This window comes from Hevea brasiliensis, chromosome 14, assembly GCF_030052815.1.
Source record: "Hevea brasiliensis isolate MT/VB/25A 57/8 chromosome 14, ASM3005281v1, whole genome shotgun sequence".
NCBI lineage: Eukaryota > Viridiplantae > Streptophyta > Magnoliopsida > Malpighiales > Euphorbiaceae > Hevea > Hevea brasiliensis.
Window position 1 is genome coordinate 76,166,534 of NC_079506.1, and position 14,875 is coordinate 76,181,408.

Sequence of the window (14,875 nt, forward strand, 5' to 3'; positions counted from 1 at the left end):
TAATATATGAAATTATGATTCTCTATTCCGAGCTAAAGATATGAAAAGTTTGTTTTTATATTGAGTACCTAACACAGCTTAAAAATCAATAGATAAAGTAGATTTATTATTGTCAAAAATTCAAAGAATTATCCAGCAGTTATGAAACAACTCATATTTTAGAGCTGACAAAAACTGTAGCTGATAGGCATCTCTTCAGTTGCTTATTAGCTATTAGCTATGTTTTTGAAAGTTTATCAAACACTTTGGTTCAGCTGTTTAGATGTCAATAAACTATCAGCTACCTCAAACAGCTGAACCAAATACCCTCTTTGTCTGCTTCACTATCTTTTGGGGTTTCCTTCTCTGGGGGCAATATATGATAACTTGAATGGTTGATAATATATGATCAATCCTATAGATTCTTACTGTGTGTGTAATTATAATAACACATCTAAAACAATGTCATATAATAAAAAAATCAACAGCTTCATCAGTATATATATATATATATATATATATATATACTTCTTTCTATCTGATAAGTTGATGCGCTGCTTACTTTGTTTTGTCTTCATTTAATCTTTCAAAGTTAAAAACTTTAGCTCAAATTCTATATACAGACATACAACTATAGAAGGATGATTGTACAAAGTTTTTATTAGAGTACAAATCCAATTGAAATTAAGAAGTATAATTAATTTAGGAAGTATAATGAGTTTAGGAAGTTTAATAGAATTTAAATTATAAAGTTTAATAATTAGAGTCCTAAAAGGACTAGATTTTAGTAGCCTATATATATGAATAGTTAGTTGGCCATTATATGGAATGCATTGCAGAGAGCCTACAAAAAGTGGAGAGGTGTATTAAATTCCATGAGTTTTGTTTGAGTGATTTTGAGGGTAAGAAAAATAATTAGTGGTTGTAATTATTTTTCCTTGATAGTGGATTTGTTTGGTGGAGTAGGCTTACGCCGAATCACATTAAATTTTGTGTTTTTTATTTTGTGTGGGTGTGATTTTCATAACAAGTGGTATCAGAGTTGTGGTTCAAGATGGTGAACATAAAATTTGAGGTAGAGCAGTTCGATGGGAAAAATAATTTCAATTTGTGGCAAAGCACCATGAAGGATATTCTTGTATAACAAAGATTAATTAAAGTATTGAACGAGAATTAACCAGTGACTATGAAAGATGATGATTAGGAGGAGCTTCAACAAAGGGTTGTGAGTACGATTTGATTGACGTTAGTCCAAGATGTGAAGTATAATGTCTTGGATGAGACTTTGCCAGTTGTTTTGTGGAAGAAATTAAAGAGCTTATATATATGTCAAAATCACTCACAAATCGTTTATACTAGAAAAAGGAGTTGTATTAACTCAGAATGGATAAAGGTACTAATGTGAGGGATCATCCTAATATTTTTAATAAATTAATTACCCAATTGGTTAGTATTGGTGTGAAGGTTGATGAAGAAGATAAAGTCATCTTTCTTTTAACCTCTCTCCGACAATCCTATAAAAGTTTGGTGACAGAAGGAGACTTTGAAGGTGGAGGAGATTACCGTAGTTATCTTGGATTGCTGCGGATTTGGCTTTGCCCGAGGGGCCTCGTCAATTGCTGTGGATTTGGCTCTGCCCATTGATGAGGGCCTTTTGCCCATTGCAGTGGAGAGAAGTTTCGGACTAAGATGGAGAAAGGATATAGAATTCAAGAGGAAGGGATTCTTATCTATTGGTTAGAGGGCATTTGCCTATATAGTTGAAAACACTCTTTGTGGTGTAATATTGTAATAGTAAATATATTGGGTTATGTCTAGAGGAGACTGACAGAGACTAACTAATATATTTACTATGAGCAGTTTGATGTAATGTGAGTTCTCTTAGGTGTGATTGGGTTTATGAATGATATAGCTTTGAGCTTGTAATGATGATTTATTATTATTGATAGTGGAAGATGGCATGCCCGTGGATGTAACCCTATGTCAAGAGGGTGAACCACGTAAATATTATTATTTTATGTGTTTGCGTTTTACAGTTTACACAATTCCGCGGGGCACAACAAATTAGTATCAGAGTATAAGAATGATCTTGGTGAGTTTGGTTAAAGGTGGAGCTATTGTGATATGTGGAAAGTTGCACATGCAACAATGATGATGCAACTTCAAGATGATGAAGAGATAAAATTTAGGTGAAGCTCTTAATGCAAAATCAAGATGGTTGATGATGCGAAGATTTTTTGAAAAATGAAGCAAGTTACACCCAAGATGAAGATTGAAGAATAGAGATTTGAAGGATTCAAGCTCAAGTATGGAGATTTGATGATTTTATGACACCCAAGAATTTAAGGTATGCAGTGGTTGATGAATTTTGAGTCAGTGTGGAAATTATTAGAATTATAACTCAAAATCCTAATGAGATTTGGAGAGACTTTTTTCTAATTTGAATGGGAGAAATATTCCTATATAAGATAGAGAAATATTTCCTATATAGAGTAGAACTCTTATTTTAGTATTATTACTAAATTGAGTGGAACTCCTAATCGGATTAGGATTGACGAAATTAACACTATAAATAAGAGAATGGTGTAAAAAGTTATTTGGCTTTTAGCTCATAAAGTGAGGTTGTCGCCTATTATAGAGAGAGGTCTTGTCAATTACTATGGATTTGACTCTGTCCATTGATGAGGGGCTTTTGCCCATTGCAGTGGAGAGAGGCTTCGGCCTAAGGTGGAGAAATGACATAGAATTCAAGAGGAATGGATTCTTATCCATTAGTGAGAGAGTTTTTGCCCATATAGTTGAAGACACTTTTTGTGGTATAATGTTGTAATAGTAAATATATTGGGTTATGTCTAGAAGAGATTGAGAGGGAATAATTAATATATTTACTATGAGCAATTTGATGTAATGTGAGTTCTCTTGGGTGTGATTAGATTTATAGGTGGTATACTTTGAGCTTGTAATGATGATTTATTATTATTGATAGTGAAAGATGACATACCCGTAAAATGTAACCTTATGTCAAGAGGGTGAACTACATAAATATTGTTGTTTTCTGCATTTACTTTATTTCTTTGCAGTTTATACGCTTCTGCGGTGTACAACAACTAGCTTGGAATTATATGTTACTTTTGCACACAGCAAACTTTTTTCTACTTTTGGATTTGGAAAGGAACATTTTCTAACTTTTTCACCTCCATGTTCCTATGATTGAAGGTGGATATCAAAACTACAATATGAAGTAATGTGTTATTCTATCAGTAAATCCTAGTTTAATAACTTTAATTTCTCAACAGTTTCAGCCTCTTTCTGTGCTTAAACATAGAGAAAATATTTTATTGTCCAACGTACATAGTAAAATTGGATGGTTTGTACTTTTTTACTACAATTCTAGTGGAGGATCTTTTCGAAGTTTTCCAATTCGTTTCATATTAAAATTTACTTTTTGTGGAGGTATTTCAATTGTTTCACACTAATTAAGTATTTATGAATGGATACAACTCCAAATGTTATGATTCTTAAAATTCTGACCTTCTGTCTGTAAGGGATAGAAGCAAATGATGTTTGTCCTGTGACAGTTGATATCTAGCTATCTCTTTCAGTTTCCCTTATTTTTGACAAAAATATTTGCAATGTATCAGTTTCTTTTAATTTATTTTCTTTTTTAACTTTGTACAGGAATGAGGAGATTTTGAATTGAAGATTATCTTCAACATATTTCGTTTTTCCAGTATTGCAAAGGTATGAAATTTTAGTTATTGCTTGAACTACTTTAAATTTTAACTTTCAATTTCAAAAGTCGGTTTATTTGCTTAGTTCATTTCACCATGTTTGTAGTAACAAAAGTAAGGTTAAATTCAGATGAAAAAGATCATCAGCTGCATCTGCATGATATATTTCTCTCCATCTGGTAAGTTGATCAACTGCCTTCTTTCTGTCTTCACTTATCTTTGAATTGGTCAACAAGTTTGGTTCTGTACTATATGCAGGGCTGGAAGGATGTTGATAACTTGAATTAACTCTTGGAATAGAAATTTAGAATCAATTTTTCATTTTCACAAGCAATCAGAATCTGCATTTTGAATTTATTCTTGGAATAGGCATTCCATCTCTAAATTCTGTCAATTGCTCTTCAACTCACATTGCCACATCTCTAATTGGAGGGTGAGAGGTACACATGGATATGATAAAATTTGGGTAAATTTTTTTGCTTGATGGACGAGGTTTGCATTACATGAGAGGGAGAGAGTGAGAGCAGGAGAGAGAGTGGGTGGAGTGAGATCTCAAATCAAACCCCGCACTCTTCCATTTGCTTCTCTTTGGTGATCCCCATAGAATGTCAGATTATTGGCGCTGGGCTCTTCTTCTGCTTTCCCAAAGAGAAAAGGATTTCCAATTTTTCCTCGTAAAGATCTCAATCCCCAACAGTCCCTTGATTACTTTTATAACTAGAATGTAAGTTTCTTTCAATTGCCATTTCTACCCATTTACTGAAATATTCAGAAATTTTCCCCTTTTTATCTCAATTCAAATACCATTGATCGTATCTATATGTGTGCGGTGGCTCTCAATTGAGTTGAGCTGATTTGCTTTTGTGACTCGAGTTGTTGTCTGGAATCAGAGATGTGATAGATGAAAGAAATCTGACTTCCTTTTTGAATCCCCTAGCAGGGAACTGGCCATTTGTACAAGCCAAACAATTGGCTCAACTAGCTTTGAGTTGCTGTGCAAGGAACCAAAGTAGCCGACAAGACCTTGCATCAGAGGTGTGGATGTGGAGGGTGCTCGAACCAATGAGAGCATTTTGCTCAGCACCAGTCCAATTTGGTTCTTAGGAGAATGAACAGCCTCCTTTCTATTTCTTTCGTCCTATTTCGCTGCTAATTCTGTTGCCTTTTATCTATTCATTGACATAACTGAAACTTCATTCTCTTAATTTATAAAAATACTAGGGGGAAAAAACTTGAGGTTTATCATGCTCGAAATTAACTTTCATTAGGATACATTTTCATTTGGTACTTTATTTGCTTATGTTTGCCGGAAGTGATGCAAGATCCTCATGTGGCAGCAGATGGATTTAGTTATGAAGCAAAGGCTTTGACAGGCTGGCTGGAAAGCGGCTACAACACTTCACCAATGTCAATTGGGTGGTGGAAAAGTGCCAATAGAGCAAAAGAAGAAAAAGGATCTCTTGGGGTTAATCCTGTTAAGAAATATGCAAAAAGCATGGATCTATTTCTTATTTTGACATATTGAAATGGTTCCCCTGCACCTTTTTCGGCTAAAGGGTTGCATTGAAGAAGTTGTTTCTGCTACAGACCTTTCTACAAGAAAATGTTAATACAGCCTAATAGACTATGCCAGATTCTTTTTATCATGTGCTATTGTATTATGCGACTTAATGCAGCCTCAAAATTCTAACTGGCACAATTCATTTATGGAGCATTGTTTATGCATTTGCATTCCACTTGCAAAAAGATAACTTACCTTTGATTGATTCTTTTAAGACTGAACCTTCTTGTTAATCCTTCTCTGTATTCTCATCCTTTTTGTTGGACCACAGTTGAAATATTCTCTTTTGCCCTTCCCTGTGATGTTGATGTGCATATATATATATATATATATATATATATATATATATATATATATATATATATATATATATATATATATATATATATTCTTAATAAATTTCTTCATTATTAAAATAAAGGGGAATTGTGGTTTTACATAAATTCAAGGTGATAGAATCTTTGCATTATTCTTATTATATGAGTCTTTCTTGATATATACCACCAGATAAAGCATTCAATAATCAAGAAAGTTTCAGTTCTGTCTTCCAATGCTCATAATGCTTTAACTTTGAAAATTTTATTGCTGAGATTCTTGAGGACTTACAAGGACTTTCATTATATTGGAAATGGAAAAAATGAATGCAGATGTGCGCAGAGAATGGGGCAGGACCAACAAGGGATGAGTTGGATTTCGAGTTCTTGGGGAATAGAACTAGACAGCTCTATTTGATACAGACAAATGTATACAAACATGGGACTGCCGGGCGTGAGATGAGGCACACGCTTTTGCTCAATCCTAGTGAGGAGCTTCACACCATTCCATCCTCTGGAATGACTAACAGATTGTGTATTCAATTTTAGGCCTTGAGAGTATCATTTCAGGATATGAGTGAACTGATTTAAATTTCCATTAAACTATAGGTTCTTCGTAGATAGAGTTCCTATAAGAGTGCACAAGAACAATGGATAGACGAACAATTTCTTCCTCCGAGAAGCCCATGTACCTATTCTCAAGCAATGGGAATCCATAAGTGGGTACAAGAGATGAGCAAGCGAAAACATACTGTAAAAATCAAAATTTCTTGCATTAATAATATTTTTTGATGATGGAATTTTACAGGCGGAATTGGGTTAAAAAAATGGTATAATCGATGAAATTTTCTTTATCCCTAGATATGATCTTTATGGATATGTTGTTGCTCATATGAAACTCCCCAACAAAGACAACAATTGATCTAGACTACTGCATAACATTTAACTGGGATTTTCTTGTTTCTTTATGATAAAGTCAAGTTTAAAGCATGCTATTCTATACGACGTTGAAAAATTCAACTGTTAATGCATTATTTTGAATATAAAAGTTTATTTTCCCCTTTTAGTTGTTTTTTGGACTTGAAAATAATAATAATAATAATAATAATAATAATAATAATAATAATAATAATAATAATAAAATTCCTCAATTTCTCTTACTTAACCTTTTATCTTTATTTGAGGAGTTTTTTAAAGTAACTAAAGGTTTTTTAAGGTTTAAAAACTTAAACTTTTGTTTAAGAGGATAGAAGATTTTTTAAAATATGAATTTTTGAGGTTTTAAAAACCTTCATTTTCCAACCAAACAAATTTCTCTTTAAAACTTTTATATATTTTAAAAAACCTTCATTTCCTTCTAATATCAAAAAAGTATAAATCTCTAAAAAACTATGAAAAACCTTGCTTTGACAAACTTTACTTTATAAAACCTTATTTTATTTTATAAAACCTTACTTTACTCTACCTCCTCCCAAACAGAGGGTTAGTTTCCAAGAAATAAAATTATGCAAATCTTTTCCACTTTAGTTGAGTTTCTTTTTTTTTCTTTTAGTATAATTTGGATATGTTTTTTATCACAACCCGATTTCTGGGCTGGACCGGCATTAGGACTTAGGTCAGTATAAGGTTTTCGAAGCTAATAAGCCTAACTATTTCTAATCCATTCATAGAGCCCAATAAGGTAGCCCAAGCCTAACTATTTCTAATCCATTTATAGAGCCCAATAAGGTAGCTCAATTTCAAGAAAACAAACAAATAGAGTTCGGCCATAAATTGGAATATCCAACAGGGAGTATTAGCTCATCTGACCTGTAAACAAATAAAATCAATAATATAGCTCAGCTCATCCTCACAATTCTCAAACCACATATATCAACATTTGGGAGCTCAGCTCCCTCCATCATCAATAATAAACATCTCATACATCCATGCAATCTCACATAATTAATTTTACAACTCCAGAACTAAGTTATTACAAACTAAATAAAAATATAACTATTGATCCATGTGAAGTTCTAATTTAAATAAAAGACAATAAAAGCAAATCAACATATTTTCTATTTAAACCTGCAGGGAAAGAAAGCAGGTTAATCACAAATCAAGTCACCTGAGAAAAAATAGTTTAATAGGGGTGGGCGTTCGACTCAGAGAGTAAGATATTGATTTTAAATATAATCTCTATAACTATCTAAATCTAATACATTCATATGTGTGAAATACAACACATTCAAATAGTTCAACAAATTCAATCAATATTCACAAAAAAGATAATTTAGAGTACGTACGCACTCATGTATTACATCAATACATATATAGAAGTTGATACCCTATACAGCTTTCTTAATCCAATACCTGCCAATGAGGTCAACTCAAGTCGGACTTTCGCTTAATAATCTAAGTGCGGGAGCCAGCAAGATCAACTAAAAATCGTGCTCACCCCAACTTATCCATATATAAGGATTGGGTCTCAGCGAATTAAGCTCCAACCGTGACTACCCGTATCCATATTCATACCATACTCGCATCAACACACATAGCTCCAAGTTATTTTAAGACGATGTCCACAAACAAATTCAATAACATATGTAGCAAATGAGTGTGTCTAGCATTTAACCAATTATATACATACATATAAGTGAATGCATAAGCAAATCTTAAATATAAATTAATAATATTGAAATTATAAATAAATCAATATGAAACTCACAGATTATCCAAGTTTTACTGTGGTAGCTGAGAAGAAGAGGAAGGTTGACTCGGATCATCTAAACAATTATATTCAAGAAATTTATCAATAATAAATCCAATAAAGAACTAAGAAGCCGAAGATATCCTACATTTATATCAAAAATCTGGCGAAATTTTTCCTGTACTTAGGACTTACCCAACCTACAAAACAATTCAATTAACATTTATCAATCCAAAATGTCTCAGGAACACAATACAATAACAACACATAAAATAATTATTTAAAAATTTGAGAGGTTATATTTTTTTTCTTTAATTTTAGGCCATTAATATATTTAAAGTTCAATAATTCATAACATTAAACATTTATTGTATTTTTGAATTAATAGTAATTACATTTTATTTTTAACAAATTAATTTTATTTAAAAAAAAAATAAAGTGTTTGTTTTTATCACTGTATTCATTAACTTATAAAACCTTTTTTTCGTTGTGAGAATGTTATAAAACGATTCTATCAATTAAATACTATAAACACTTATTCAATCAACACTTAAACAAGTGATTAGTAAATAAACACTTGTTCAATCAACACTTAAGCAAGTGATTAGCAAATCACATATTTAAATTGATCCTCCAAGATTAAAATTCAGCACCCATCACTATTAGTTTCCTTCTCTTCCCAGCATTCCATATGTTCTATGGAACCAACAGCAACTCAATTGAATTCAACTAAAAATTAACGATAAACACTCACTTTTCTTTATAACAGAGGGGTTAAATTAGGCTTTTGATCTATATTTTCTTTTAAAGGTAAATAATTTCATTTAAATATTTTGAGAAAGAATTGTTTTTGTGTGAGATCTAAACAATGTCATTGATTTTTTTTTCCTACATTTTTTCTCAAGAAAATTAAAAAATAAAAAAAAATAATACAAAGAATTTTGTTTTTCACTAGTAATATTCTATCGAATTATTACTAGCATTTTCTGTGATAATGCTTCGACGAGTTACTGCTCGAGGAACATAAGGTGGTGTTCTGCATCTTAATAATGCCCAATTAATTCCATTAAAAAATTGGTGATGCTTAATTGCAGCTGCTCCCATTGTAGAACCCAACCGTCTTACAGGGTCCTTCACCAGAAGTTGTGTGATCAGATCCTTAGCCGTCGCCGGCACGATGGGCTCCTTAGGAAATTCTAAGGCTCGAGCCACTATGTTGGCTAGGGTTAACTCGTGATCAACCCCTTTAAACGGAGTCACACCATACAACATTTCAAATATGAATATGCCCAAGGTCCACCAATCCACCGCATTGCCATGCCCTTCGCCGGAGATGATTTCCGGCGCCAAGTACTCATGGGTCCCAACGAATGACATTGACCGAACGTCTATTGGCTCTGCCACAATCTCTAGGGATCCACGTTGATTGGATTTCTTTCTGCGTTTACGTTTCGGATGAAAGCATGAGACAGCTGGCACGATGCAATTGGGTAGAATGCATGATGACATGTCGGATTGAGGTGGATCAGGAGGGTACTCATTTATTGAATCTGCAGTCGCCGGGTTTTGATCAGAAACAATTTGAGCCGTTGAAGTTGAAGTATCATCTTTTAAGGAGAGATCAAAATCCGTAAGCATAATGTGACCGTCCGATCTAATGAGAACATTTTCTGGTTTTAGATCGCGATATATAATTCCCATCATGTGAAGATATTCCAATGCGGCCACAACTTCAGATGCATAAAACCTAAAGCCAATAAAAAAAAATTACATCAGGAATTTTTGCATCTTAAAAACTAAATTAGTGAATAATAAAGCTCAATTATAAAAAGATTTTAATAAATATATTCATAATAAAATAATAAAATGAAAAGAATGCAAAATTTAGTTTAGATTAAATAAATTTTAATTTAATAATATTTAAAAATTATTTTAAATTATATAATTTTGAGTTTGAATTTTAATTAAATTTAAATAAATAAATAAATTAGTTTAGAACAATTATGCCCCCTTATAATTTAATGGCATTTTGTTAAATAATGGATTATTTAACTTTGTCACTTTTAATATTTTAGTAAAAATATATGCATGAAATCAAAATTTCAACACATTTTATATTAAAAATCAAACAATCATTAACATATAATTTTCAAAAATAAGAAATATAAACATAAAATTTTTACTTAAATTTGATATATTATATATTCAAAATAAAAATATATAAGATTCATATATTTAATAGATGAGTCTTATCATATATTAGTTTAGGGAAGAAAAAAACTTAATAATATACTTAATATATTAAAAAGTGAAAAAGAAAGAGAGAAAAAAAATATATTGTGCCTAAAAAGAAGAGTAACTTGGAAAGGAAATTCTCCAGATTCTATTATATTATATATAACCAATTTCGATTCCACTGTTTATCTTGAATGGTCCTTTTTATTACATAGTTGTACTCTTATTTTAAGACATTTTTAATAGACATAAATAATCATTAAATTAATAATTTAATAATAATTATTTAATAACATAAAATTTTAAATTTTGATAAATTTTATAAAAAAAAAAATCAATGAAAATAAATCACTAAGGCAATATGATATCATATCCAGGAATTTGAAAAATGCCATTAATTGAGCTTGCCATTTTTTTTTTTTTTTTAATTTTATAGTCTGAGAAATGCCATGATCTAGTGCAGAGTCACTGCAGAAGTTCCATGGACCACATTATGGACCCTACATGCAATCAACAGTCCTAAACAAATGGTAAACCCTACCCCACTTGTGATTAATCATTATGCATCATTCCTCATCATCACCCTTATTTCATAATTTCTAATTAACCACTTCAATTGTTTGATTAAAATTATTGCATTTGATCAACATGTCCACAAAAATGTACATATAAAAATGTAATATATATATATATATATATATATATATATATATATATATATATATATATATATATATATATATATATATATATATAGTGTATAAAAAATAATGTAATTTGAATATTTCTATATAACAATAAAAATTAATTAATTTCATTGGGAAAAATAACACATAAAGTTGGACATTTGAAAATTTTAATATTTTGATATCTTTACTTTTAATTATATATTTTTTCTATTTTGTTGATTATATAATTTATATAATTATATTTCTTAATCTATTTTTATTTTAAAATAAAAATTAATATTTATAAATTCGTCCTTAATTATGAACAAATTTTTTGTAATTGATTAAATTTGAATAGAATTTGAACTCATAATCATACAATTCTAAAAATAGAATTTAATATTAATTATAAAATAAAATTTAATGGTAAATTAAAATAAATTAACTAATACTATATATGAAAAATAAATTTATATATAAATGCATATGAATACATACCGGACGGCAGCTTCATCGAAACGTTTGTCAGGTTGCCGTTGCCGGAGAACATGAAGGTCACCGCCGGGGCAAAACTCCGTCAGCAAACAAGACCATCTAGGAGAGTCTAAAGTGGCATATAAGGTAGGTAAAAAAGGATGATCCAACACTTCCAATATTTCTCTCTCTATTCTGGCCCTAGTTTCTTTGTTCCTGCTTGCTATTTCCTTCCTGTCCATCACCTTAGCAGCGAAAAGGCACCCATTGCCTCCCTTAAGCTCCACAAGGTACACAGTCCCTATGTCACCGCTTCCTAGCCGGTGAACGAACCGGAGATCAGCTAGGGTTAGGGTTGAGTTATCACAGTTGGAACGTAGGATTGCTTGCCAACATGAATCGCATGGAGGTGCGTGGTGGGGCTTGGAGGAAGTTGACGAGTGGTTGGATACAGTCCAAGTGGTTTCAGACGCAGAACTTGTACTATGCTTTGTTTCATTAGCAGTAGTAGTGGTGGTTGTGGCGGAGGAGGTGATACTAAGGTCGTCAAGGTCATCAGTGAGATCTTCCAGGGATGGTTCCATGGTGGTGGCGGTAGTGGTTGTAATGAGAAGCGTCGAGAATGGCTTGATGGGTTTTTGAAGGGCAGGGATGAGAAAAGAGGAGTAGAGGCCGGCAAAATGGAGTTGGACCATTTGGCTAATTTAGGAAGAAGTGGGACCCATGGAGGGCCCAACAACTGGATTCCAATTTTGATTATTTTGATTTTAATTATTTTATTGGTACTCTGTACAACTTAAAGATTTAGATTTTTATTTTTTTATTAAATAAATATATTTTTTATTATTTTTTTAGTATTTTCAGAATAATTTATAAATTAACAGTAGAGTTTTCTAAACAATTTTTTTTATGAATTTTTATTTATGAATCAGAATTAGACAAGAAATCTCTTCTGATAATAAAATATTTATAAAAAGAGGAGTGTTTTTTTTTTATTTTCTATGATTGTTTTGATTTTAACTCACTCTACTCATATTTTATATATTTTATTAATAGATTTAATTTTAATAATTTAAAATTAATGGCATTCATTGTATAAATAATCTAAGATACTATTGTTATTTGGTTACCTTGAAGGCTGTACATTCTTTCCTTTTTTATATATAAAAAAAAAATAAACTTAGCTTTCAATCAGATCATGTCCTTGTTGTCATTTGATATAATCCAGCCAAGAATGATCCTTTTTTTTTTTAATTATAAATACACCCTATAAAACTGGACATATTTCTAAATAAAATTATGATAATTTTATATGATAGTTATGATAATTTTATATCATAGTTCTAACCTATTTAAGAAAGTCTTAATATATATATATATATATATATATATAAAATACAATACCATTTGGAAACAAATCTCTTGCTTGGTTGGTAAATGGGAATTGTGAGGTGTAATGCTAATTTGTTACCTTAATTAGATAACAATATAGTGAATATTATATCTCAATTAATATGATATATTTTTCTTTATTAATTCTAAAAATTTTTTAAAACTATTACTATATATGGTCAACCTAAAAATAATTGAGATGGGTCATCCCATAATTAAAAATATGGTAATAGTGATGGTAAAGGTTCAGTTTTTGCTGGTACTCGATTTAATTAAATTTTAATAGGATGAGTTTGGATAATATATAATTAATTTTAGGATCGGTTCTATTTTGAAAAATAATATCTGTTACATATTCAAGTCGAGTTTAAGTTCTACATACTGAGTATTCATTATTTAAAATCGTTTATATAAAAATTTAATTAAATATAATATATATATATAATAATATTTATAATTTCTTATATATTTTATTTTATATAAACTATAATTTAAATGTCTTATGAAATTATTACATTTTTAAAATATAAATTATTAATTAAAATAATTTTTTATTTAAATTATTAATTAAAATATATAAAATTAATTAAATTCAAATTTTTTAAATAATAATAATTAGGTCTCAGATAAATTTAATAATTAAAAATAAATTTTAATTTAATTTAAAATAAATTTATATTTTAAAATATTAATCGAAATTGGACTGTGATTCCTAATTGAGAAAGAAGAGGTGTATGATTTATTCTAAATAATAATTAATTTATTAAGTATATGTTTAATTATAATTTAATGTGCAAGACAAACAAGTACTTTTCTTGTACTGTACTGGAGAAAAGACAAACTTTATTCTGCATCATGGAATGGGACTTTGGACTACTAATTTAATCTCAATTTAATTTAAAAAAAAAAAACAGTTTTTTTTTTTTAAATTTTATTCATTTGCTTGGACACATTAGTCCTTTAATCTTCTTTCTACATGTCTTCGTGTTTGTGGATTTTTGCTACTTTCAATTATTTTGGGCAGATTATATCTCTTAATTTTGTCTTCTTTGAAATTAGCATACAATTTAATTAATAAGCCTATATAAATTATTATCTGCAATAATGATAATTTAAGTGCTAATTTTTATTAAATTTTGGATATCTCGAAGAGCTTAACAAGTGAACCCGCCTGAAAATGCTTAATAATGGGGTTTTACATTGATATTATCTACACTTTTCAGTTTCAAATTTTAAATTTAGGGGATAATTGTTAAAAAAAAATTCTTTAATTTTTAAAATTTGCTATTATATCTCATGTTATAAAAATTGCTAATTAAACCTTAACAATCGCAATTCTATTATAGACATGACATGGCATTTGATGTGCTAGTTAATGCAGTATCTCTATTAGTGAAATAATGATTTTGTTAATGGTAAAATCAATTGATAAGGGTTAAAAAAAATTAAGATTTAACTGATAATTTTTATAATATAAGGTAAAATTATAAAAATATGAAAAGTATATAATTTTTTTATCATTTTTTCTAAATTTAATTTATATTTAAACATTTTTTTATCAAAAATTATAATTAATTCAATTAACAAAATAATCATATAGTATTTATAATCGACAATATTAATATAAAAAAATTATGATATAACCTTGTAGAATAAGACTAATCTCGTAAAATGCTACGTAGGATCTCTTCTGCCCTACTCTAAATTGTTTTGATGTTTTAGTAAATTTTTTTGTTTATTTGGTAGAATTGGATACTAATAATAATTTAAAATTACTAGATACTTTTCCATAAAATGAGGCTTAATTATCAAAATAACCATGAAGTTTGATA

At 29.7% G+C, this 14,875-nt stretch overlaps 1 protein-coding gene, 1 long non-coding RNA gene and 1 other non-coding gene across 3 annotated transcripts; 2 read left to right on the top strand and 1 right to left on the bottom strand.

The window, feature by feature from the left end:
* Positions 1 to 3,574: 3,574 nt before the first annotated feature.
* On the top strand, positions 3,575 to 5,435 carry LOC131169047 (uncharacterized). The gene is made up of 3 exons (XR_009142948.1): positions 3,575 to 3,720; positions 3,841 to 3,889; positions 4,651 to 5,435. It is a non-coding gene; the product is annotated as an uncharacterized LOC131169047 (long non-coding RNA).
* Positions 5,436 to 5,632: 197 nt separating this feature from the next.
* On the top strand, positions 5,633 to 6,390 carry LOC110645576 (uncharacterized). The gene is made up of 2 exons (XR_009142949.1): positions 5,633 to 6,072; positions 6,206 to 6,390. It is a non-coding gene; the product is annotated as an uncharacterized LOC110645576 (transcript).
* Positions 6,391 to 9,093: 2,703 nt separating this feature from the next.
* Positions 9,094 to 12,308, bottom strand: LOC131172480 (serine/threonine-protein kinase D6PKL2-like). The gene is made up of 2 exons (XM_058133268.1): positions 11,676 to 12,308; positions 9,094 to 10,021 (listed from the first exon to the last, which is right to left on the bottom strand). Exons 1-2 carry the CDS (start codon positions 12,233 to 12,235, stop codon positions 9,226 to 9,228), a joined length of 1,356 nt encoding a protein of 451 aa, XP_057989251.1. The 5' UTR covers positions 12,236 to 12,308; the 3' UTR covers positions 9,094 to 9,225.
* Between the last annotated feature and the right edge of the window lie 2,567 nt (positions 12,309 to 14,875).